We start from the raw sequence: 26709 nt of genomic DNA on the forward strand, positions 1-26709 counted from the left end.
TAATGTGTGATCAGTGTGGTATTAATGTGTGGTATTAATGTGCAATCAGTGTTGTATAACTCATCTCTGTGTCTGTAGGTTTCAATGGTTTTGTGTGTATCTCTGTATCTCTGTATCTATATGTTTCAATGGTTTTGTGTGTATCTCTGTATCTATATGTTTCAGTGGTTTTGTGTGTATCTCTGTATCTATACGTTTCAATGGTTTTGTGTGTATCTCTCTGCGTCTATAGGTTTTCAATGGTTTTGTGTGTATCTCTGTATCTATACGTTTCAATGGTTTTGTGTGTATCTCTGTATCTATACGTTTCAATGGTTTTGTGTGTGTCTATGTATCTATACGTTTCAATGGTTTTGTGTGTGTCTATGTATCTATACGTTTCAATGGTTTTGTGTGTGTCTATGTATCTATACGTTTCAATGGTTTTGTGTGTGTCTATGTATCTATATGTTTCAATGGTTTTGTGTGTATCTCTCTGTGTCTATAGGTTTTCAATGGTTTTGTGTGTATCTCTGTGTCTGTACGTTTCAATGGTTTGGTGTGTCTTTCTTTTTGTGCTCTGTGTAGGTTTCACGCCTCCTGGAATGGACCGGTCCTCTCCAGACAGCAGTCCAGTACATGGTTTAGCACGCCAGGCCTCCGTCACCACCGGCGCCAACATCCCCATCATCACTGAACTAGGTGAGAAACACACACCAGCTGACCATTCACTAATGATAGCGGGCAAAACAGCTCCATAGGATGTCAATATTATGTCATTTCAACCACTTTTTGGTTGTTGTGATGTTATTTATACCAGTTTTGCCTGTTTGTGAAATTGTTTGGCCAACTGACTTAGAGATTTAGCATCTTCAGGATCGGCATGTTGCCTTCAACAGTTCGGTGGACATTCTTTTGCATTCTGGTTAGAATGCAAGTTTGAATGTTGTTGTGGAACGTTTGGCGCCAATGTGGAGGGTAGTTGGCGAAACTCTTCATTTTCTATGGCTGTGATGACAAATTTTTGTGATATATTGATGCTAATGATTAGCGACTTTGGCCTGAGATTTGTGTGGAGCTAAATGCAAAGCTGAGCAATTGTGGTCATTTCAAATGTCCCTCTCTTTGTGGAAGCTCTAGCTGAGATGTCTCATTACAAAGTCAGAACACTCACTTTGTCTATGTACCATTAGTCCATTAACTGCCTGATTGATAGGGAGGGAGAAAGTCAAATGAGAGTGAGAGGAAGCTAAAAAAAAGTGCCACAGTAGCAAAATGGGTCCATTTAATAATAACAATGGTGCTGGCTATATTCTCTAATATTATCTGTGGTCCAGTGGACTCATGAAAGTTTCACGTCTCTGAGGGATTCTAAATGACTAGAGACTAGGTTCGCCAGAACCACTATCCCCTCTGACTAAAGCACTAGAGACCCACCACTCTATCCCCTCTGACTACAGCACTAGAGACCCACCACTCTATCCCCTCTGACTAAAGCACTAGAGACCCACCACTCTATCCCCTCTGACTAAAGCACCAGAGACCCACCACTCTATCCCCTCTGACTACAGCACTAGAGACCCACCACTCTATCCCCTCTGACTAAAGCACTAGAGACCCACCACTCTATCCCCTCTGACTAAAGCACTAGAGACCCACCACTCTGATCACCCCACCACTCTGACTAAAGCACTAGAGACCCACCACTCTATCCCCTCTGACTAAAGCACTAGAGACCCACCACTCTATCCCCTCTGACTATCCCCTCTGACTAAAGCACTAGAGACCCACCACTCTATCCCCTCTGACTAAAGCACTAGAGACCCACCACTCTATCCCCTCTGACTAAAGCACTAGAGACCCACCACTCTACCCCTCTGACTAAAGCACTAGAGACCCACCACTCTATCCCCTCTGACTAAAGCACTAGAGACCCACCACTCTATCCCCTCTGACTAAAGCACTAGAGACCCACCACTCTATCCCCTCTGACTAAAGCACTAGAGACCCACCACTCTATCCCCTCTGACTAAAGCACTAGAGACCCACCACTCTATCCCCTCTGACTAAAGCACTAGAGACCCACCACTCTATCCCCTCTGACTAAAGCACTAGAGACCCACCACTCTATCCCCTCTGACTAAAGCACTAGAGACCCACCACTCTATCCCCTCTGACTAAAGCACTAGAGACCCACCACTCTATCCCCTCTGACTAAAGCACTAGAGACCCACCACTCTATCCCCTCTGACTAAAGCACTAGAGACCCACCACTCTATCCCCTCTGACTAAAGCACTAGAGACCCACCACTCTATCCCCTCTGACTAAAGCACTAGAGACCCACCACTCTATCCCCTCTGACTAAAGCACTAGAGACCCACCACTCTATCCCCTCTGACTAAAGCACTAGAGACCCACCACTCTATCCCCTCTGACTAAAGCACTAGAGACCCACCACTCTATCCCCTCTGACTAAAGCACTAGACTCTATCCCCTCTGACTAAAGCACTAGAGACCCACCACTCTATCCCCTCTGACTAGACCCACCACTCTATCCCCTCTGACTAAAGCACTAGAGACCCACCACTCTATCCCCTCTGACTAAAGCACTAGAGACCCACCACTCCCCTATCCCCACCACTCTGACTAAAGCACTAGAGACCCACCACTCTATCCCCTCTGACTAAAGCACTAGAGACCCACCACTCTATCCCCTCTGACTAAAGCACTAGAGACCCACCACTCTATCCCCTCTGACTAAAGCACTAGAGACCCACCACTCTATCCCCTCTGACTAAAGCACTAGAGACCCACCACTCTATCCCCTCTGACTAAAGCACTAGAGACCCACCACTCTATCCCCTCTGACTAAAGCACTAGAGACCCACCACTCTATCCCCTCTGACTAAAGCACTAGAGACCCACCACTCTATCCCCCACCACTCTCTAAAGCACTAGAGACCCACCACTCTATCCCCCACTCTGACTAAAGCACTAGAGACCCACCACTCTATCCCCTCTGACTAAAGCACTAGAGACCCACCACTCTATCCCCTCTGACTAAAGCACTAGAGACCCACCACTCTATCCCCTCTGACTTCAAAGCACTCCCCTCTGACTAAAGCACTAGAGACCCACCACTCTATCCCCTCTGACTAAAGCACTAGAGACCCACCACTCTATCCCCTCTGACTAAAGCACTAGAGACCCACCACTCTATCCCCTCTGACTAAAGCACTAGAGACCCACCACTCTATCCCCTCTGACTCACTGACCCAAATCCCCTCTGACTACTAGAGACCCACCACTCTATCCCCTCTGACTAAAGCACTAGAGACCCACCACTCTATCCCCTCTGACTAAAGCACTAGAGACCCACCACTCCCCTCTGACTCCCCACCACTCTGACTAAAGCACTAGAGACCCACCACTCTATCCCCTCTGACTAAAGCACTAGAGACCCACCACTCTATCCCCTCTGACTAAAGCACTAGAGACCCACCACTCTATCCCCTCTGACTAAAGCACTCCCACCACTCTATCCCCTCTGACTAAAGCACTAGAGACCCACCACTCTATCCCCTCTGACTAAAGCACTAGAGACCCACCACTCTATCCCCTCTGACTAAAGCACTAGAGACCCACCACTCTATCCCCTCTGACTAAAGCACTAGAGACCCACCACTCTATCCCCTCTGACTAAAGCACTAGAGACCCACCACTCTATCCCCTCTGACTAAAGCACTAGAGACCCACCACTCTATCCCCTCTGACTAAAGCACTAGAGACCCACCACTCTATCCCCTCTGACTAAAGCACTAGAGACCCACCACTCTATCCCCTCTGACTAAAGCACTAGAGACCCACCACTCTATCCCCTCTGACTAAAGCACTAGAGACCCACCACTCTATCCCCTCTGACTAAAGCACTAGAGACCCACCACTCTATCCCCTCTGACTAAAGCACTAGAGACCCACCACTCTATCCCCTCTGACTAAAGCACTAGAGACCCACCACTCTATCCCCTCTGACTAAAGCACTAGAGACCCACCACTCTATCCCCTCTGACTAAAGCACTAGAGACCCACCACTCTATCCCCTCTGACTAAAGCACTAGAGACCCACCACTCTATCCCCTCTGACTAAAGCACTAGAGACCCACCACTCTATCCCCTCTGACTAAAGCACTAGAGACCCACCACTCTATCCCCTCTGACTAAAGCACTAGAGACCCACCACTCTATCCCCTCTGACTAAAGCACTAGAGACCCACCACTCTATCCCCTCTGACTAAACTAGAGACCCACCACTCTATCCCCTCTGACTAAAGCACTAGAGACCCACCACTCTATCCCCTCTGACTAAAGCACTAGAGACCCACCACTCTATCCCCTCTGACTAAAGCACTAGAGACCCACCACTCTATCCCCTCTGACTAAAGCACTAGAGACCCACCACTCTATCCCCTCTGACTAAAGCACTAGAGACCCACCACTCTATCCCCTCTGACTAAAGCACTAGAGACCCACCACTCTATCCCCTCTGACTAAAGCACTAGAGACCACTCTACCACTAAAGCACTCCCACCACTCTGACTAAAGCACTAGAGACCCACCACTCTATCCCCTCTGACTAAAGCACTAGAGACCCACCACTCTATCCCCTCTGACTAAAGCACTAGAGACCCACCACTCTATCCCCTCTGACTAAAGCACTAGAGACCCACCACTCTATCCCCTCTGACTAAAGCACTAGAGACCCACCACTCTATCCCCTCTGACTAAAGCACTAGAGACCCACCACTCTATCCCCTCTGACTAAAGCACTAGAGACCCACCACTCTATCCCCTCTGACTAAAGCACTAGAGACCCACCACTCTATCCCCTCTGACTAAAGCACTAGAGACCCACCACTCTATCCCCTCTAAAGACACTAGAGACCCACCACTATCCCCTCTGACTAAAGCACTAGAGACCCACCACTCTATCCCCTCTGACTAAAGCACTAGAGACCCACCACTCTATCCCCTCTGACTAAAGCACTAGAGACCCACCACTCTATCCCCTCTGACTAAAGCACTAGAGACCCACCACTCTATCCCCTCTGACTAAAGCACTAGAGACCCACCACTCTATCCCCCCACCACTCTGACTAAAGCACTAGAGACCCACCACTCTATCCCCTCTGACTAAAGCACTAGAGACCCACCACTCTATCCCCTATCCCACCACTCTGACTAAAGCACTAGAGACCCACCACTCTATCCCCTCTGACTAAAGCACTAGAGACCCACCACTCTATCCCCTCTGACTAAAGCACTAGAGACCCACCACTCTATCCCCTCTGACTAAAGCACTAGAGACCCACCACTCTATCCCCTCTGACTAAAGCACTAGAGACCCACCACTCTATCCCCTCTGACTAAAGCACTAGAGACCCACCACTCTATCCCCTCTGACTAAAGCACTAGAGACCCACCACTCTATCCCCTCTGACTAAAGCACTAGAGACCCACCACTCTATCCCCTCTGACTAAAGCACTAGAGACCCACCACCACTCTATCCCCTCTGACTAAAGCCCCCACCACTCCCCTGACTAAAGCACTAGAGACCCACCACTCTATCCCCTCTGACTAAAGCACTAGAGACCCACCACTCTATCCCCTCTGACTAAAGCACTAGAGACCCACCACTCTATCCCCTCTGACTAAGCACTAGAGACCCACCACTCTATCCCCTCTGACTAAAGCACTAGAGACCCACCACTCTATCCCCTCTGACTAAAGCACTAGAGACCCACCACTCTATCCCCTCTGACTAAAGCACTAGAGACCCACCACTCTATCCCCTCTGACTAAAGCACTAGAGACCCACCACTCTATCCCCTCTGACTAAAGCACTAGAGACCCACCACTCTATCCCCTCTGACTAAAGCACATAGAGACCCACCACTCTATCCCCTCTGACTAAAGCACTAGAGACCCACCACTCTATCCCCTCTGACTAAAGCACTAGAGACCCACCACTCTATCCCCTCTGACTAAAGCACTAGAGACCCACCACTCTATCCCCTCTGACTAAAGCACTAGACCCACCACTCTATCCCCTCTGACTACAGCACTAGAGACCCACCACTCTATCCCCTCTGACTAAAGCACTAGAGACCCACCACTCTATCCCCTCTGACTAAAGCACTAGAGACCCACCACTCTATCCCCTCTGACTAAAGCACTAGAGACCCACCACTCTATCCCCTCTGACTAAAGCACTAGAGACCCACCACTCTATCCCCTCTGACTAAAGCACTAGAGACCCACCACTCTATCCCCTAAAGCACTGACTAAATCCCCTCTGCACTAGAGACCCACCACTCTATCCCCTCTGACTAAAGCACTAGAGACCCACCACTCTATCCCCTCTGACTAAAGCACTAGAGACCCACCACTCTATCCCCTCTGACTAAAGCACTAGAGACCCACCACTCTATCCCCTCTGACTAACCCACCACTAGACTAAAGACCCACCACTCTATCCCCTCTGACTAATGCACTAGAGACCCACCACTCTATCCCCTCTGACTAAGAGCACCAGAGACCCACCACTCTATCCCCTCTGACTAAAGCACTAGAGACCCAGAGACCACTCTATCCCCTCTGACTAAAGCACCAGAGACCCACCACTCTATCCCCTCTGACTAAAGCACTAGAGACCCACCACTCTATCCCCTCTGACTAAAGCACTAGAGACCCACCACAGACTATCCCCTCTGACTAATGCACTAGAGACCCACCACTCTATCCCCAGAGACTGACTAATGCACTAGAGACCCACCACTCTATCCCCTCTGACTAATGCACTAGAGACCCACCACTCTATCCCCTCTGACTAATGCACTAGAGACCCACCACTCTATCCCAGACAGAGACTGACTAATGCACTAGAGACCCACCACTCTATCCCCTCTGACTAAAGCACTAGAGACCCACCACTCTATCCCCTCTGACTAAAGCACTAGAGACCCACCACTCTATCCCATCTGACTACAGCACTAGACCCACCACTCTATCCCCTCTGACTAAAGCACTAGACCCACCACTCTATCCCCTCTGACTAATGCACTAGACCCACCACTCTGACACAGACAGAGACGGGGAGAGACACAGACAGAGACGGGGAGAGACACAGACAGAGACAGGGAGACACAGACAGAGACGGGGAGAGACACAGACAGAGACAGGGAGACACAGACAGAGACGAGGAGAGACACAGACAGAGACGGGGAGAGACAGAGACGGGGAGAGACACAGGCACAGGAAGCTGTATGAACATTGTTTTGCCTCTCTCTCTCTCTCTCTATATTCTTGAGTACTACTTATGTAATCAACAAATCAAGTGTAGCTGTTTGTTTTTGATTTCAATAAATTCCCCAGCTACAGTATGCTTGATTTAATATCATTTCTTCTATGTTTGATTTAGATGAATTTCTCCTGCAGATTTTGTCAGGCCCTGGCTATTAAGTAGATAATATTATCATCACTAACGTTGTCCTCCTCCTCCCTGGACGTAGAGAGGAGATAAAGCAGTAAACATCCGTCTCTGTGGAACTATACACTGTAGTTGTAGTGTCAATGTTGTCACTTTACTTTACCATAGTCGAGTCAAATGGGCAACGTCACGTAAAGTCAGTTTATGTATACAATATTGTATATCCGTAAGCCCTTTGTGTTTGAATGTTTGAGTGGTTCAGCTCTGTCCCTCTCTCTCTCTCTCCCTCTCTCTCTGTCTGTCTCTGTCTCCCTCTCTCTCTCTCTCTCTGTCTCTCTCTCTCTCTCTCTCTCCCTCTCTCTCTGTCTGTCTCTGTCTCTGCCTCCTCTCTCTGTCTCTCTCTCTCTCTCTGTCTGTCTCTGTCTCTGTCTCCTGTCTCTCTCTCTCTCTCTGTCTCTCTCTCTCTCTCTGTCTCTCTCTCTCTCTCTCTCTCTCTCTCTCTCTCTCTCTCTCTCTCTCTCTCTCTCTCTCTCTCTCTCTCTCTCTCTGTCTCTCTCTCTCTCTGTCTCTCTCTCTCTCTCTGTCTGTCTCTGTCTCTGCCTCCCCTCTCTCTCTCTCTCTCTCTCTGTCTCTCTCTCTCTCTCTGTCTGTCTCTGTCTCTGCCTCCTGTCTCTCTCTCTCTGTCTGTCTCTGTCTCTGCCTCCCTCTCTCTCTCTGTCTGTCTCTGTCTCTGTCTCTGTCTGTCTCTGTCTCTGCCTCTCTCTCTCTGTCTGTCTCTGTCTCTGCCTCCTCTGTCTCTCTCTGTCTGTCTCTGTCTCTGCCTCCCTCTCTCTCTCTGTCTCTCTCTCTCTCTCTCTCTCTCTCTCTCTCTCTCTCTCTCTCTCTCTCTCTCTCTCTCTGTCTCTCTCTCTCTCTGTCTCTCTCTCTCTCTCTCTCTCTCTGTCCCTCTCTTGTGCTGTCGTTGCATGTCATGGCTTCCTTAACCTACACCAACTTCAGTCTGTCTAATCCTGATGACTGGTCTCAGGCTGCGTTTCTTTTCTCTGCTCTTTGAAGCTGTTCCAATAATGACCCTATCTCTCCCCCCTCTGCTCCACACTGTCTTACTGTCGTTAGCTAAACCTGGCAAAATACTGCCTTTGGTTTCATTCAGTCAGGAAAAAAAACTTGGAATCAACATACAAATGATAACTGAGCTGGGTAAGCCAGGCCTTTGTCCTCTGCTCGCTGCCTTCCGATCTTTAGTTCTGTCTGTCTGCCTGTCTGCCTGTCACCTCTCTCGCTCACACTCTCTCTCACCTCTCACTTACTCTCTTTCTTTCTTTCTCTCTAACTCTCTCACATTCTCAATTCAATTTCAATTTAAGGGGCTTTATTGGCATGGGAAACATATGTTTACATTGCCAAAGCAATTCTCTCTCCCTCTCACTGTCTCTCCTTTGTTCATCCACTTGTCTTGATCTATCAGGCTACAGCCGAGGCCCTCGCTGACTGCTCCCATGGCTTCACTTTGAACACAATTACATTTTGTGTTCTCTGTTTCTGGTGGAACATTTACTGTCTCGTTTTGGCCTTTTTTTATTGAAAGTTTTTTTTCTGTGGTGTTTTTATTTTTTTCCATCCATTCTTTTCTCAAAGCATCGCTCTTGCACTTGGATAGTTGCTCGGTCTGTCCTTATGGCTGTTTTCATATCACACCCACCACCCCCGACCACCAGACTCTACACCCACCCCGCTACACCCCACTACCCCCCGGTTCAGTCTCCTCAGCCTGGGCCTGTTTGCATCATCAGCCCGCTTGTCTGGTTGACTGACATGTCTGTTCCTCCGCAGCACAGAGGAATCCTGGGAAGAAATCAGATTGGGAAAAAAGCGTACAACTACAGTTCAAATGTTCCCTTTAAGCTGTTTAGTTGTTGTTGTTGTTTTTGTGTATTTTTGTGGTGGGGGGTCTTTTTTTCTTTCTTCCAGACCTCAAGCCTTCATGTTGAAGGGGTCAAAGAAAGGCTTGTGTTGTCAAGCGCTTTTCAAATACAGTTGGATCTCAGACTCTTGTCCACTGGCACTAGCAAGCAGATCCTCACATCTGAGGCTAAAGTCTGTTCTATTAGGGAAAGGCATCTTTGCAAATGGTTTTAAAGAAGTTTGTTTTTATATTTTTTCTTCTTGATATTTTCCTCTGGTTAGCAGTATTCTAGACAGAACATAGAGACTTTTCAACCCTAGCCCTTTATGATTTGAACTTGTTTCATCCTTAACAGTTCAGAATGTAGTATAACTTTGATCTTTAAAAGCAGGCTGTGCCTATGTGAATTTACCCCACAGCTTTATATATTTTTTTATTGTTGTTTTAAATAATCATTTGACTTTCAGTTCTTATCTGAGATATCAACGAAGCTCCAGAATGCATGTTACATTACATGCATGATCTTCTCACATCAACATGCACAATATGGTGGAACGAGGTGTGCTTCACACACCAAGGCAAAACCCATGTCTTGAATGTGATTCAAAACTGCAGAAATGGTTTGTTGATGACGGATTGTACTGTGCATCTACAATGAATGCCAAATCCATAACGGTTAAGAGCGTCTGCTAAATGACTTAAATGTAAATGTAAATGTAAATGTAAATGCTTTGGTTCAGACATCACTACCTTTTCTATACCTAAAGACATGAGACAGTTGAGAATATATGCTATTGAGTCTTTGAAGGAGCCAATAAAGTGAATGATTCTGTTTGGGTCAGGGCCTAAGACTTGGGGTTGTAAGTCAAGTAAAAAAGGAATATTGGCTCGTATTGACTCAAAAACACCAACAGAAAAAGTTTGGGAACCCCTGCCCTAGCTATGTCACCCAGCGATTCTCTACTTCTCAAGTCCTCAGGTGTGTTGGTGTGTGTTTGGCGTGCTGTGCCCCCCTTGGCCTCTGTCTCGCTCTGACTCTGTTTTGGGTCTCCCTTCTCTCAGTGAACGACTCCAACGTTCAGTTCTTGGACCAAGATGATGACGACGACCCGGACACAGAGCTGTATCTGACGCAGCCCTTCGCCTGTGGAACCGCCTTCGCTGTCAGCGTGCTGGACTCTCTCATGAGTGCAGTGAGTAGACATTACTAAGTATACGCTACTCAGTTTACACAGTTCGTAGTATGCACTTGACTTTTTTGGCACTTTTTTTCATTTGATTTAGTCCGACATGTTACTAGGTAGTCCGACATGTTACTAGGTAGTCTGACATGTTACTAGGTAGTCTGACATGTTACTAGGTAGTCTGACATGTTACTAGGTAGTCTGACATGTTACTAGGTAGTCCGACATGTTACTAGGTAGTCTGACATGTTACTAGGTAGTCTGACATGTTACTAGGTAGTCTGACATGTTACTAGGTAGTCTGACATGTTACTAGGTAGTTTGACATGTTACTAGGTAGTCTGACATGTTACTAGGTAGTCTGACATGTTACTAGGTAGTCTGACATGTTACTAGGTAGTTTGACATGTTTACTAGGTAGTCTGACATGTTACTAGGTAGTCTGACATGTTACTAGGTAGTCTGACATGTTACTAGGTAGTCTGACATGTTACTAGGTAGTTTGTTACTAGGTGTTTGTTACTAGGTAGTCTGACATGTTACTAGGTAGTCTGACATGTTACTAGGTAGTCTGACATGTTACTAGGTAGTCTGACATGTTACTAGGTAGTTTGACATGTTTACTAGGTAGTCTGACATGTTACTAGGTAGTCTGACATGTTACTAGGTAGTCTGAGATGTTACTAGGTAGTCTGACATGTTACTAGGTAGTCCGACATGTTACTAGGTAGTCTGACATGTTACTTTAGTTCGACATGTTACTAGGTAGTCCGACATGTTACTAGGTAGTCTGACATGTTACTAGGTAGTTCGACATGTTACTAGGTAGTCTGACATGTTACTAGGTAGTCTGACATGTTACTAGGTAGTCCGACATGTTACTAGGTAGTCTGACATGTTACTTTAGTTCGACATGTTACTAGGTAGTCTGACATGTTACTAGGTAGTCTGACATGTTACTTTAGTTCTGACATGTTACTTTAGTTCTAGGTAGTCTGACATGTTACTAGGTAGTCTGACATGTTACTAGGTAGTCTGACATGTTACTTTAGTTCGACATGTTACTAGGTAGTTCGACATGTTACTAGGTAGTCTGACATGTTACTAGGTAGTCTGACATGTTACTAGGTAGTCCGACATGTTACTAGGTAGTCCGACATGTTACTAGGTAGTCTGACATGTTACTTTAGTTCGACATGTTACTAGGTAGTCTGACATGTTACTAGGTAGTCTGACATGTTACTAGGTAGTCCGACATGTTACTAGGTAGTCTGACATGTTACTTAGTCTGAGTTTGACATGTTACTAGGTAGTCTGACATGTTACTAGGTAGTCTGACATGTTACTTTAGGTAGTTACTAGGTAGTCGACATGTTACTAGGTAGTCTGACATGTTACTTTAGTTCGACTTGTTACTAGGTAGTCTGACATGTTACTAGGTAGTCTAACATGTTACTAGGTAGTCTGACATGTTACTAGGTAGTCCGACATGTTACTAGGTAGTCTGACATGTTACTAGGTAGTCTGACATGTTACTAGGTAGTCCGACATGTTACTAGGTAGTCCGACATGTTACTAGGTAGTCTGACATGTTACTAGGTAGTCCGACATGTTACTAGGTAGTCTGACATGTTACTTTAGTTCGACATGTTACTAGGTAGTCTGACATGTTACTAGGTAGTCTGACATGTTACTAGGTAGTCCGACATGTTACTAGGTAGTCTGACATGTTACTTTAGTTCGACTTGTTACTAGGTAGTCTGACATGTTACTAGGTAGTCTGACATGTTACTAGGTAGTCCGACATGTTACTCGGTAGTCTGACATGTTACTAGGTAGTTTGACATGTTACTAGGTAGTCTGACATGTTACTTTAGTTCGACATGTTACTAGGTAGTTCGACATGTTACTAGGTAGTCTGACATGTTACTAGGTAGTCTGACATGTTACTAGGTAGTCCGACATGTTACTAGGTAGTCCGACATGTTACTAGGTAGTCTGACATGTTACTAGGTAGTTTGACATGTTACTAGGTAGTCTGACATGTTACTTTAGTTCGACATGTTACTAGGTAGTTCGACATGTTACTAGGTAGTCCGACATGTTACTAGGTAGTTCGACATGTTACTAGGTAGTCCGACATGTTACTAGGTAGTCTGACATGTTACTTTAGTTCGACATGTTACTAGGTAGTCTGACATGTTACTAGGTAGTCTGACATGTTACTAGGTAGTCCGACATGTTACTAGGTAGTCTGACATGTTACTTTAGTTCGACATGTTACTAGGTAGTCCGACATGTTACTAGGTAGTCTGACATGTTACTTTAGTTCGACATGTTACTAGGTAGTCTGACATGTTACTAGGTAGTCTGACATGTTACTAGGTAGTCCGACATGTTACTAGGTAGTCTGACATGTTACTTTAGTTCGACATGTTACTAGGTAGTTCGACATGTTACTAGGTAGTCTGACATGTTACTAGGTAGTCTGACATGTTACTAGGTAGTCCGACATGTTACTAGGTAGTCCGACATGTTACTAGGTAGTCTGACATGTTACTAGGTAGTTTGACATGTTACTAGGTAGTCTGACATGTTACTTTAGTTCGATATGTTACTAGGTAGTTCAACATGTTACTAGGTAGTCCGACATGTTACTAGGTAGTTCGACATGTTACTAGGTAGTCCGACATGTTACTAGGTAGTCTGACATGTTACTTTAGTTCGACATGTTACTAGGTAGTCTGACATGTTACTAGGTAGTCTGACATGTTACTAGGTAGTCCGACATGTTACTAGGTAGTCCGACATGTTACTAGGTAGTCTGACATGTTACTTTAGTTCGACATGTTACTAGGTAGTTCGACATGTTACTAGGTAGTCCGACATGTTACTAGGTAGTCCGACATGTTACTAGGTAGTCTGACATGTTACTTTAGTTCGACATGTTACTAGGTAGTTCGACATGTTACTAGGTAGTCCGACATGTTACTAGGTAGTCTGACATGTTACTTTAGTTCGACATGTTACTAGGTAGTCTGACATGTTACTAGGTAGTCTGACATGTTACTAGGTAGTCCGACATGTTACTAGGTAGTCTGACATGTTACTTTAGTTCGACATGTTACTAGGTAGTTCGACATGTACTAGGCAGAAGTTTATCGCATAATCCAGTACCAAAATTATCCTTTTTGTGAACAGTCTATATTTCTTCCATATTTATAAATATTTTCTATCCATATTTTAATCCCTATTTTATTTGCATAGGCTAGTGGCTGTTAAGGCCGTAGGGTGAAGCAGAATTTTTAGAGGGTAAAAGTTGCATATTGTTGCAGTTGCAACATGCAGCAGTCAAGGGCTAAAATGATTGATTTGAACACAGTCAGTTAGGAGTCAGTCCAGTGTTGCGTACAAGATGTCAGCAACCACAAGACAAGACACAGATAGTGGGTTTACTGTAAGACGTGCATACTGTCTTTAAACAAAGTAGTTTAAAGGTCGTAACTAAGTACTGTATACTATGTACTGTATAATTGGTAGTGTATACTTGGTAGTGTCTACTCACCTGCACCCATGTCTGCTGTCTCTAAAGCTGGCTGTTGAATTGAAGATGCTTTTGGTTTAAATAAGTGTGAAACGTAGCAAAGATGCATTTCAAAACACTGCAGATCTAATGCATTTTTTGGAAGCAAACTTGCAGTCACACGCACACACACGCACACACACACACACACACACACACACACACACACACACACACACACACACACACACACACACACACACACACACACACACACACACACACACACACACACACACACACAGACAGACAGACAGACAGACAGACAGACAGACAGACAGACAGACAGACAGACAGACAGACAGACAGACAGACAGACAGACAGACAGACAGACAGACAGACAGACAGACAGACAGACAGACAGACAGACAGACAGACAGACAGACAGACAGACAGACAGACAGACAGACAGACAGACAGACAGACAGACAGACAGACAGACAGACAGACAGACAGACAGACAGACAGACAGACAGGTAAAGTTAAGTAAAGGGTTAGACTTAACGGATATGGATGCGTCAGATAAGATGCTCTGCTCAGCGCAGCAGCATTACGGAGTAGGCAGAAGTTGGTAAATGATATGCCACATTGATCAGACAGCGCTGCCAGCTCCAATGACATCAAAAGGGAAGTTGTTGCCACCACTCCTCATATAAAGTGTCACGAAACAAACTTTCAAGGAGCTTATTAGATCTTTTAACAAGGTAAGTGCTGAGGTTCCCTCTAATGGCACATTTGACATGCAAAGGTGGGCCATCATCAAGGTCCAAAAAAACACTTTCATCTTTCAACAATGAGAGAGAGAGGAGCTCACTCCCACATGTTCTGTGATGTCTCTCGCTCTCACTCTCGCTCTCTCTCTCTCTCTCTCTCTCTCTCTCTCCCCACCCACCACCGATTAAGGCAGCACCCCGCACCTCTCTGATTCAGAGGGGTTGGGTTAAATGCGGAAGACACATTTCAGTTGAAGGCACTCAGTTGTACAGCTGACTTGGTATCCCCCTTTCCCTTTCCCCTCTCTCTCTCTCTCTCTCTCTCTCTCTCTCTCTCTCTCTCTCTCTCTCTCTCTCTCTCTCTCTCTCTCTCTCTCTCTCTCTCTCTTTCCCCTCTTCCCCATCTCTCCCCTCCCCCCTTCTCCATCTCTCCCCTTTTCCCCTTCTCCATCTCTCCCCTCCCCCTTATCCATCTCTCCCTTCTTCACCCATCCCATCCCATCTCTCCCCTCTTCACCCATCCCATCTCTCCCCTCTTCACCCATCCCATCTCTCCCCTCTCCCCCTTCTCCATCTCTCCCCTCTTCACCCATCCCATCCCATCTCTCCCCTCTTCACCCATCCCATCTCTCCACTCTCCCCCTTATCCATTTCTCCCCTCTTCACCCATCCCATACCATCTCTCCCCTCTTCACCCATCCCATCTCTCCCCTCTTCACCCATCCCATCCCATCCCATCCCATCTCTCCCCTCTTCACCCATCCCATCTCTCCCCTCCCCCTTCTCCATCTCTCCCCTCTTCACCCATCCCATCTCTCCCCTCTCCCCATTATCCATCTCTCCCCTCTTCACCCATCCCATCTCTCCCCTCTCCCCCTTATCCATCTCTCCCCTCTCCCCTTCTCCATCTCTCCCCTCTTCACCCATCCCATCTCTCCCCTCTCCCCTTATCCATCTCTCCCCTCTTCACCCATCCCATCCCATCTCCCCCTCTTCACCCATCCCATCTCTCCCCTCTCCCCCTTATCCATCTCTCCCCTCTTCACCCATCCCATCCCATCTGTCCCCTCTTCACACATCCCATCTCTCCCCTCTCCCCCTTCTCCATCTCTCCCCTCTTCACCCATCCCATCCCATCTCTCGCCTCTCCCCCTTCTCCATCTCTCCCCTCTTCACCCATCCCATCTCTCCCCTCTCCCCCTTCTCCATCTCTCCCCTCTTCACCCACCCCATCTCTCCCCTCTCCCCCTTCTCCATCTCTCCCCTCTTCCCTACCCCATTTCTCCCCTCTCCCCTTATCCATCTCTCCCTCTTCACCCATCCCATCCCATCCCATCCCATCTCCCCCTCTTCACCCATCCCATCTCTCCCCTCTCCCCTTTCTCCATCTCTCCCATCTTCACCCATCCCATCCCATCTCTCCCCTCTCCCCCTTCTCCATCTCTCCCCTCTTCCCTACCACATTTGTCCCCTCTCCCCTTCTCCATCTCTCCCCTTCCACATCCCATCTCTCCCCTCTTCCCCACCCCATCTCTCCCATCTCCCCTTCTCCATCTCTCCCCCTTCCACATCCCATCTCTCCCCTCTTCACCCATCCCATCTCTCCCCTTTTCCCCTTCTCCATCCCTCCCCTTTCCCCTTATCCATCTCTCCCATTTTCCCCTTCTCCATCTCTCCCATCTCCTCCATCCCATCTCTCCCCACTTCACCCTTCTCCATCTCTCCCCTCTCCCCTTCTCCATCTCTCCCCTCTCCCCCTTCTCCATCTCTCCCCCTTCTCCATCTCTACCCTCTTCCCCACCCCATCTCTCCCCTCTCCCCTTCTCCATCTCCCCCTTCCACATCCCATCTCTCCCCTCTCCCCTTCTCCATCTCTCCCACTTCCACATCCCATCTCTCCCCTCTTCCACATCTCATCTCTCCCCTCTTCACCCACCCCATCTCTCCCCTCTTCCACATCCCATCTCTCCCCTCTTCCACATCTCATCTCTCCCCTCTTCCACATCTCATCTCTCCCCTTTTCCACATCTCATCTATCCCCTCTTCCCCATCTCATCTATCCCCTCTTCACCATCCCATCTCTCCCCTCTTCCCCACCCCATCTCTCCCCTCTCCTACATCCCATCTTTCCCCTCTTCACCATCCCATCTCTCCCCTCTTCCACATCCCATCTCTCCCCTCTTCCACATCCCATCTCTCCCCTCTTCCCCACCCCATCTCTCCCCTCTCCCCACCCCATCTCTCCCCTCTCCCCTTCCTCATCTCTCCCCCCGTCACCCATCCAATCTCTCCCCTCTTCCCCACCCCATTTCTCCCCTCTCCCCCTTCTCTTCCTTCTTCCCCATCTTATCTCCCCATATCTCCCCTTCTCCATCTCTCCCCTCTTCACCCCTCTCCCCCTTCTCTATCTCTCCCCTTATCGCCACCATCTCTCCCCTCTTCCCCCTATCCCCCTTCTCCATCCCTTCCCCCTTATCTCCCCTTTCTCCATCTCTCCCCTCTCCCCCGTTCTCTGTCCGCCACATATCCTCTACCGTTGTGGCTCTAATGGTGTCTCCTTACTTACGGATCTCACATCCTTTTATCTCTGCAGACATACTTCAACGATAATATCCTCACCCTCATCCGGACGCTGGTGACTGGGGGAGCCACCCCAGAGCTAGAGGCTCTACTGGCTGAGGAGAACGCCCTGCAAGGGGGCTACAGCACGCCACAGACACTGGCCAACCGAGACAGGTGTCGTGTTGCCCAACTGGCCCTGTACGATGGGCCCTTTGCCGACTTGGGGGTAAGCGAATGTTTAAATGGAGCTGACAGGTTTTGGCACTCGGCAGCAGCACCCATCCCGCCTGCTTGGCTCCTTGCGGCACTTAATACAAAGTGAAGAACAGAGAACACGCAAAGGGTGCTCTGCTTAGGAGGAGGAAGGAGGGTTCTGGAGTGTGTGTATGTTAGAGCTGGGTGATATGGATAAAAAATCCATATTGCGGTAAATTGATTACATTACATTACATTTAAATACATTTTTTGCTATAACAATAAATCAGAGATAAATAATAATAAATGATTTTGCGGGGAGGTGCTAGAGCTGGGCGATATGGACAAAAAGTCATATCGCGATAAATGTAATTGTTTTGCTCGATAACAACAAATACAACAATCATTTATTTTATTCTATGGACAGTTACTTTACAAGCAGCAGGGCTCTAGAATAGTTTTTTTCCAGTGCCATATAAGACAGCTGAGATGGTAGCCTATGATTCAAATAAGACAGCTGAGATGGTAGCCTATGATTCAAATAAGACAGCTGAGATGGTAGCCTATGATTCAAATAAGACAGCTGAGATGGTAGCCTATGATTCAAATAAGACAGCTGAGATGGTAGCCTATGATTCAAATAAGTCAGCTGAGATGGTAGCCTATGATTCAAATAAGACAGCTGAGATGGTAGCCTATGATTCAAATAAGACAGCTGAGATGGTAGCCTATGATTCAAATAAGACAGCTGAGATGGTAGCCTATGATTCAAATAAGACAGCTGAGATGGTAGCCTATGATTCAAATAAGACAGCTGAGATGGTAGCCTATGATTCAAATAAGACAGCTGAGATGGTAGCCTATGATTCAAATAAGACAGCTGAGATGGTAGCCTATGATTCAAATAAGACAGCTGAGATGGTAGCCTATGATCCAAATAAGACAGCTGAGATGGTAGCCTATGATTCAAATAAGACAGCTGAGATGGTAGCCTATGATTCAAATAAGACAGCTGAGATGGTAGCCTATGATTCAAATAAGACAGCTGAGAGATGGATTCAAATAAGACAGCTGAGATGGTAGCCTATGATCAAATAAGTCAGCTGAGATGGTAGCCTATGATTCAAATAAGACAGCTGAGATGGTAGCCTATGATTCAAATAAGACAGCTGAGATGGTAGCCTATGATCCAAATAAGACAGCTGAGATGGTAGCCTATGATTCAAATAAGACAGCTGAGATGGTAGCCTATGATTCAAATAAGACAGCTGAGATGGTAGCCTATGATCCAAATAAGACAGCTGAGATGGTAGCCTATGATTCAAATAAGACAGCTGAGATGGTAGCCTATGATTCAAATAAGACAGCTGAGATGGTAGCCTATGATCCAAATAAGACAGCTGAGATGGTAGCCTATGATTCAAATAAGACAGCTGAGATGGTAGCCTAGATGATTCAAATAAGACAGCTGAGATGGTAGCCTATGATTCAAATAAGACAGCTGAGATGGTAGCCTATGATTCAAATAAGACAGCTGAGATGGTAGCCTATGATTCAAATAATGGTACAGCAAATGACAGATGGTAGCCTATGATTCAAATAAGACAGCTGAGATGGTAGCCTATGATGGTAGCCTATGATTCAAATAAGACAGCTGAGATGGTAGCCTGGTAAATAAGACAGCTGAGATGGTATTCAAATAAGACAGCTGAGATGGTAGCCTATGATTAAGACAAATGGTAATGACAAATAAGACTGAGATGGTAGCCTATGATTCAAATAAGACAGCTGAGATGGTAGCCTATGATTCAAATAAGACAGCTGAGATGGTAGCCTATGATTCAAATAAGACAGCTGAGATGGTAGCCTATGATTCAAATAAGACAGCTGAGATGGTAGCCTAAATAAGATTCAAAAATAAGACAGCTGAGATGGTAGCCTATGATTCAAATAAGACAGCTGAGATGGTAGATGGACAGCTGAGATGGTAGCCTATGATTCAAATAAGACAGCTGAGATGGTAGCCTATGATTCAAATAAGACAGCTGAGATGGTAGCCTATGATTCAAATAAGACAGCTGAGATGGTAGCCTATGATTCAAATAAGACAGCTGAGATGGTAGCCTATGATTCAAATAAGACAGCTGAGATGGTAGCCTATGATTCAAATAAGACAGCTGAGATGGTAGCCTATGTAGCCTATGATTCAAATAAGACAGCTGAGATGGTAGCCTATGATTCAAATAAGACAGCTGAGATGGTAGCCTATGATTCAAATAAGACAGCTGAGATGGTAGCCTATGATTCAAATAAGACAGCTGAGATGGTAGCCTATGATTCAAATAAGACAGCTGAGATGGTAGCCTATGATTCAAATAAGACAGCTGAGATGGTAGCCTATGATTCAAATAAGACAGCTGAGATGGTAGCCTATGATTCAAATAAGACAGCTGAGATGGTAGCCTATGATTCAAATAAGACAGCTGAGATGGTAGCCTATGATTCAAATAAGACAGCTGATTCAAATAAGACAGCTGATGGTAGCCTATGATTCAAATAAGACAGCTGAGATGGTAGCCTGATTCAAATAAGACAGCTAGATGGTAGCCTATGATTCAAATAAGACAGCTGAGATGGTAGCCTATGATTCAAATAAGACAGCTGAGATGGTAGCCTATGATTCAAATAAGACAGCTGAGATGGTAGCCTATGATTCAAATAAGACAGCTGAGATGGTAGCCTATGATTCAAATAAGACAGCTGAGATGGTAGCCTATGATTCAAATAAGACAGCTGAGATGGTAGCCTATGATTCAAAAAGTCAGCTATTTCAGATGGTAGCAGAAATGCATGATTGAATCACCTCCAGAATGATCAGATTTAATTTAGTCTCTTCAGTGAATTCCCCAACGTCTTTATGCTTATTGACCTATAGGCTGTATTATACACCAACCGAGGAAGTGGGAAGTCAAAACCCGTAGCTCGAATTATTAGGCTAATTGATTCATCTGTCAGTAAATGTAGCTCATGTCCTTTAAAGCCTTTCCAGCGCTAGGATACAGGCCTATTCACTGCAAATGACGCTCTCCGGCCTGCGATGCAACAAAACCTTACTACACTAAAGCCTACTCCCGGTGTAAAGTGAATGAACTCAATATTAGGAGGTGAGAAATACATGATATGATTGTCCTCTCTGTAACTAGAACAACAGTAGTTACTTTGAAAACGGTCTTTTTCCTACAATAGGATTTTGAGCAACGGACATATGCTTGTGCTTGTCAGAATGCGTCTCTCCCTCCTCCATGCACACAGTGGGGAGAGGGAAAGTCAGCTGTCGACAGCGAAACGGTGACAGGCATATACTTGCAGAGCAGGAATCACCATAATGCATAGGCTATTACTGTTGACCAAATAATGGTTCTAGGACAATCTACAGGAATGTTGTGTAGCCAAATCACCTAAAATTACCGACGTAAGCAAAATGCTTCGTTTTTTCGTCCCAGCATTGCTGTGTGTGTGTTCTGGGATGAAGAAGATCTCTTTCCCCAAAACATACAGCAGGATGTATCCAGGGCACTGCAGTTTGACATTTAAAAAAAACGTGGATTATTTTGTAATTTAGAGAAATGATTACACTTTATAAGCCAACACACCCTGATGTTGTTTTTGATTAGCCATTTGTTGTTTTCCAGGATGGTGGTTGCTATGGAGATTTGTTCTGTAAAGCATTGAAGACATACAACATGTTGTGCTTCGGAATCTACAGATTGAGAGACGCTCACCTTGCCACACCTAGCCAGTGTACCAAACGGTGAGACAGTCAGTGTTCCATCCACCCGTCTCACTCGTCAACATCAGCTGTTTCCCATTATAATATTAGCAGTTATGTGAATATATTATACTGTTTATCGTAGACACTTATGTGATTCGATAACTCTACAAACTAGATGCATTTCGACTTCATGCCTCTTAACACGGAAACATTTTTATTTGGAATGAATCTGCTTAGAAATCTTGTAACTGATTAGTTTTCAACCATGCCCCATTAGCTTTCTGTGATGTATTTGTTTTTATAAACTGGGTGGTTCGAGCCCTGAATGCTGATTGGCTGTATGACAAAAGGTTTTCTTTACTGCTCTAATTACGTTGGTAAGCAGTTTATGATAGCAATAAGGCACCTCGGGGGTTTGTGGTATATGGCCAATGTACAGTACATTCAGAAAGTCTTCAGACCCCTTCACTTCTTCCACATGTTGTTATGTTACAGCCTTATTCTAAAATGGATTAAATAAAACATCTCCCTCATCAATCTACACATAATACCCCATAATGACGAAGTGAAAACTGGTTTTTATAACTTTTTGAAATGTATTAAAAATAAAAACATCATTTACATAAATATTCAGGCCCTTTGCTATGATTCTTGAAGTTGAGCTCAGGTTCATCCTGTTTCCATTGATCATCCTTGAGATGTTTCTACAACTTGATTGGAGTCCACCTGTGGACACCTGTCTATATAAGGTCCTACAGTTGACAGTGCATGTCAAAGCAAAAACCAAGCCATGAGGTCGAAGGAATTGTCCGTAGAGCTCCGAGATTGTGTCGAGGTACAGATCTGGGAAGGGTACCAAAACATTTCTGCAGCATTGAAGATCTCCAAGAACACAGTGGCCTCCATCATTCTTAAATTGAAGAAGTTTGCAACCACCAAGACTCTTCCTAGAGCTGGCCACCCAGCCAAACTGAGCAATCGGGGGAGAAGGGCCTTGGTCAGGGAGGTGATAAGAACCCGTTGGTCACTCTGACAGAGCTCCAGAGTACCTTTGTCGAGATGGGAGAACCTTCCAGAAGCACAACCATCCTTGCAGCACTCCACCAATCAGGCCTTTATGGTAGAGTGGCCAGACAAGATTCTCTGGTCTGATGAAATCAAAATTGAACTCTTTGGCCTGAATGCCAAGCGTCATGTCTGGAGGAAACCTGGCACCATCCATACCGTGAAGCATGGTGGTGGCAGCTTCTTGCTGTGGGAATGTTTTCATCAACAGGTACTGGGAGACTAGTCAGGATCGAGGGAAAGATGAACGGAGCAAAGTACAGAGAGATCCTTGATGGAAACCTGCTCCAGAGTTCTCAGGACCTCAGACTGGGGCGAAGGTTCACCTTCTAACAGGAAAACAACTCTAAGCACACAGCAAAGACAACGTAGGAGTGGCAGGAGTCTTTGAATGTCCTTGAGTGGCCCAGCCAGAGCCTGGACTTGAACCCGATCGAACATCTCTGGAGAGACCTAAAAATAGCTGTGCAGCGATGCTCCCCATCCAACTTGAGTTTGAGAGGATCTCCAGAGAAGAATGGGAGAAACTCCCCAAATACAGGTGTGCCGAGCTTGTAGTGTCATACCCAAGAAGAGTCGAGGCTGTAATCGCTAATTATGCAAAAAAAAATAAAATAATGTTTTTTCTTTGGCATTTGTGTGTAGATTGATGAGGAAAAAATGAATTTTAGAATAAGGCCGTAACGTAACAAAATGTGGAAAAAGTCAAGGTATCTGAATACTTTCTGAATGCACTGTACCATGACCAAGGGCTGTATTCAGGCACTCTGCATTACGTTGAGCCTAAGAACAGCCCTTAGCCGTGGTATATTGGCCATATACACCCCCCCCCCATCCCCTGGCCTTATTGCTTAATTATACATTGACTAATCAGTGTTTTCTACCAACTCCTAACCTTTCCTTTATACAGGTATGTGATTACCAACCCTCCGTATGAGTTTGAGTTGGTCCCCACAGACCTGATCTTCTGTCTGATGCAGTTTGACCACAACGCGGGCCAGTCTCGGACCAGCCTTTCCCACAGCTCCCACTCCTCCCATTCCTCCAGCAAAAAGAGCTCGTCCGTCCACTCCATCCCCACCACCAACCGCCAGAACCGCAGCAGCAAGGCTCGGGAGGCAGGCCACAAACAGAAGTAGGTGGAGGAGGGGTGTGTGTGTGTGTGTGCGTGTGCGTGTGCGTGTGCGTGTGCGTGTGCGTGTGTGTGTGTGTGTGTGTGTGTGTCTGTGTGTGTCTGTGTGTGTGTCTGTGTGTGTGTCTGTGTGTGTCTGTGTGTCTGTGTGTCTGTCTGTGTGTGTGTGTGTGTGTGTGTGTGTGTGTGTGTGTGTGTGTGTGTGTGTGTGTGTGTGTGTGTGTGTGTGTGTGTGTGTGTGTGTGTGTGTGTGTGTGTGTGTGTGTGTGTGTGTGTGTGTGTGTGTGTGTGTGTGTGTGTCTGTGTGTGTGTGTCTGTCTGTGTGTGTCTGTGTAGTATGTGTTCCCAAAAGTTTCCTGTGGGTGTTGTGTCTATGTAGAGTTGTGGCCAAAAGGTGTGTGTGTGTCACTGTTTGGGTCAGTTATCTCTGTCTGTGTGTTTATTGGGGTTTGGGTTTTGTTTCTGAGATTTTGTGCTCAATGTCAACGTCATGTTTGTGCAATGTTTGCTCCATAAACATCAGCATGTGGTCCTTGCTCTGACATCTCTGCCTGCCTCCATAGCTACTGTACCATGATCTAATCAATGGAACTAAGGGGAAACTTTGATGTGCATTGTTTTCACTGACAAACTGTCTTAAAAATTTCCTTCAACCTCATTGAACCTTTATTTAAGCATTATTTTAAGAACGCAAAATATCATCAGATGACAAGGAACATAGGTCTTTCTATAACAATGTTGTCTTTCTATAATAGGTCTTTCAATCATATGTTGTCTTTGTACCAGGCCGGTGACGGCCGTGGCAGGCACTTTGTCTCGATAAGACACAGTACAGTGCACTCGGGAAAGTATTCAGACCCCTTAACCTTTTTCCACATTTTCTTACGTTACAGTCTTATTCTAAAATTAATTTAATTGTTTTTTCCCCCTCATCAATCTACACATACTACCCCATGATGACAAACCAAAAACTGGTTGTTTAGACGTTTTGCTCATTTAAAAAAAAACACAAAACTGAAATATTACATTTACATACATATTCAGACCCTTTAGTCAGTACTTTGTTGAAGCACCTTTGGCAGTGATTACAGCCTAGAGTCTTCTTGGGTATGACGCTACAAGCTTGGCACACCTGTATTTGGGGAGTTTCTCCCATTCTTCTCAGTAGATCCTCTCAAGCTCTGTTAGGTTGGATAGGGAGTGCTGCTGCACAGCTATTTTCAGGTCTCTCCAGAGATGTTTCGATTGGGTTCAAGTCCGGGCTCTGGCTGGGCCACTCAAGGACATTCAGAGACTTGTCCCGAAGCCACCCCTGCGTTGTCTTGGCTGTGTGCTGAGGGTCATTGTTCTGTTGGAAGGTGAACCTTCGCTCCAGTCTGGGGTCCTGAGCGCTCTGGAGGAGGTTTTCATCAAGGATCTTTCTGTACTTTGCTCCGTTCATCTTTCCCTCGATCCTGACTAGTCTCCCAGTTTGTGCTGCTGAAAAACATCCCAACAGCATGATGCTGTCACCACCATGCTTCACCATAGGGATGGTGCCAGGTTTCCTCCAGACATGATGCTTGGCAGTCAGGTAAAGAGAGCCAAAGATCTTGGTTTCATCAGACCAGAGAATCTTGTTTTTGATGGTCTGAGTGTCCTTTAGGTGCCCTTTAGGTAAACTCCAAGTGGGCTGTCATGTGCCTTTTACTGAGGAGTGGCTTCCGTCTGGCCAGGAAGAGTCTTGGTTGTTCCAAACTTCTTCCTTTTAAGAATGATGGAGGCCACTGTGTTCTTGGACCTTCAATGCTGTAGACATTTTTTGGAATCCTTCCCCAGATCTGTGCCTCGACACAGTCCTGTCTCTGAGCTCTACGGACAATTCCTTTGACCTTGGTTTTTGCTCTGACAGGCACTGTCAACTGTGGGATCTTATATAGACAAGTGTTTTTTTTCCAAATCATGTCATTTCAATTGAATTTATCACAGGTGGACTCCATTCAAGTTCTAGAAACATCTCACGGATGAGCCATGGAAACAGCTGAGCTGAGCTCAACTTTGAGTCTCATAGCAAAGGGTCCGAATACTTATGTAAATAAGGTATTTCTGTTATTAATATTTAATACTTTTGCAAAAAATGATAAAAACCTGTTTTCGCTTTGTCGTTATGGGGTATTATGTGTAGATTGAGGATTTGATTTGATCCATTTTAGAGTAAGGCTGTAACATAACAAAATGTGGAAAAGTGAAGAGGTCTGAATACTCTCTGAATGCACTGTACAGTATGTTTTTACTTTGACTCATATTGGTATCGCCTGCTTATTTGTTAGTGTACGTACCAACAGCATGCCATGGTTATGGATTGAATGTGACATGCTTTACGTGGACTAAACATTCTACCCAACATGACCACATTTTGACCAGAGGAGCTGATGTTCAAGATGATTGTCCATGAATGATAAACGTCATCTATCTGGTTATTGTGTCTGTTCTGAGACATGGCATGTCCATGGTCCTAGTTCTCCATCTCAAATGCTTATTTTTAGTTCTGTTTTAAATGTGGATGTGTTTTGCATAATATAATATAAAATTTAAGTTATATTAAATGATAAGGAAGTAATAATTGTAAAATTACCCAGAGAATATGATTTTGATGGTAAGAAAAGACATCATGTTACTAAGTAATCCCTAAACAGTCATTTATCAACTTCCATTCTTAAGCTTAAAGACAACAGATCAATTGAAATGTCTTAGTGTCATTTTAAATGTCCCTTAGCATTTGCCTTCAATGCTTTTCAAACATGGTGTCATCGGGAGGCGAAGTGTAGTTGTTCAGTATCTAGAAACATAAACAGGGCTAAGGGAACATCTGACAAGTAGGGTTGGAGGTCAAATTAGGACGTAAACTGAAATAGCATTTTACATTTTGTCAATGAGGCCTTGATTACGTTAGAAAATAGCCATAGTTGTCAGTGTTTACATACTGTAGAGAACAGCAAGAGATCCAGTCAGGTCAGTGATTGTGTTTGAGACTTGTTATTTGCCTTGTATAGACTGTAATACCTCACTTACTTAGATTACCTACTTCTCTTTCTGAAGTGCAACAAGGATGAATAGAATGAGCCAAGGTATGCAAGTTAACAATTCTGC

General features: G+C 45.5%; 1 protein-coding gene across 3 annotated transcripts in view; it reads left to right on the top strand.

Moving 5' to 3' along the window:
• The window catches only part of LOC124041120 (calcium-activated potassium channel subunit alpha-1-like), a 342355-nt gene that overhangs the window by 309336 nt on the left and 6310 nt on the right, over positions 1-26709 (top strand). Inside the window, exons 24-30 of one of the 3 annotated variants that reach the window (XM_046358328.1) lie at positions 568-681; positions 8584-8667; positions 10436-10566; positions 17448-17642; positions 21304-21422; positions 23359-23583; positions 26659-26687. In XM_046358328.1, the coding sequence (XP_046214284.1) occupies positions 568-681; positions 8584-8667; positions 10436-10566; positions 17448-17642; positions 21304-21422; positions 23359-23583; positions 26659-26687 (897 nt within the window). The remainder of the gene's footprint in view (positions 1-567; positions 682-8583; positions 8668-10435; positions 10567-17447; positions 17643-21303; positions 21423-23358; positions 23584-26658; positions 26688-26709) is intronic. The other 2 variants (XM_046358326.1, XM_046358327.1) reach the window with 2 other exon arrangements.

Source organism: Oncorhynchus gorbuscha, linkage group LG08 (assembly GCF_021184085.1).
Source record: "Oncorhynchus gorbuscha isolate QuinsamMale2020 ecotype Even-year linkage group LG08, OgorEven_v1.0, whole genome shotgun sequence".
Taxonomy (NCBI): domain Eukaryota; kingdom Metazoa; phylum Chordata; class Actinopteri; order Salmoniformes; family Salmonidae; genus Oncorhynchus; species Oncorhynchus gorbuscha.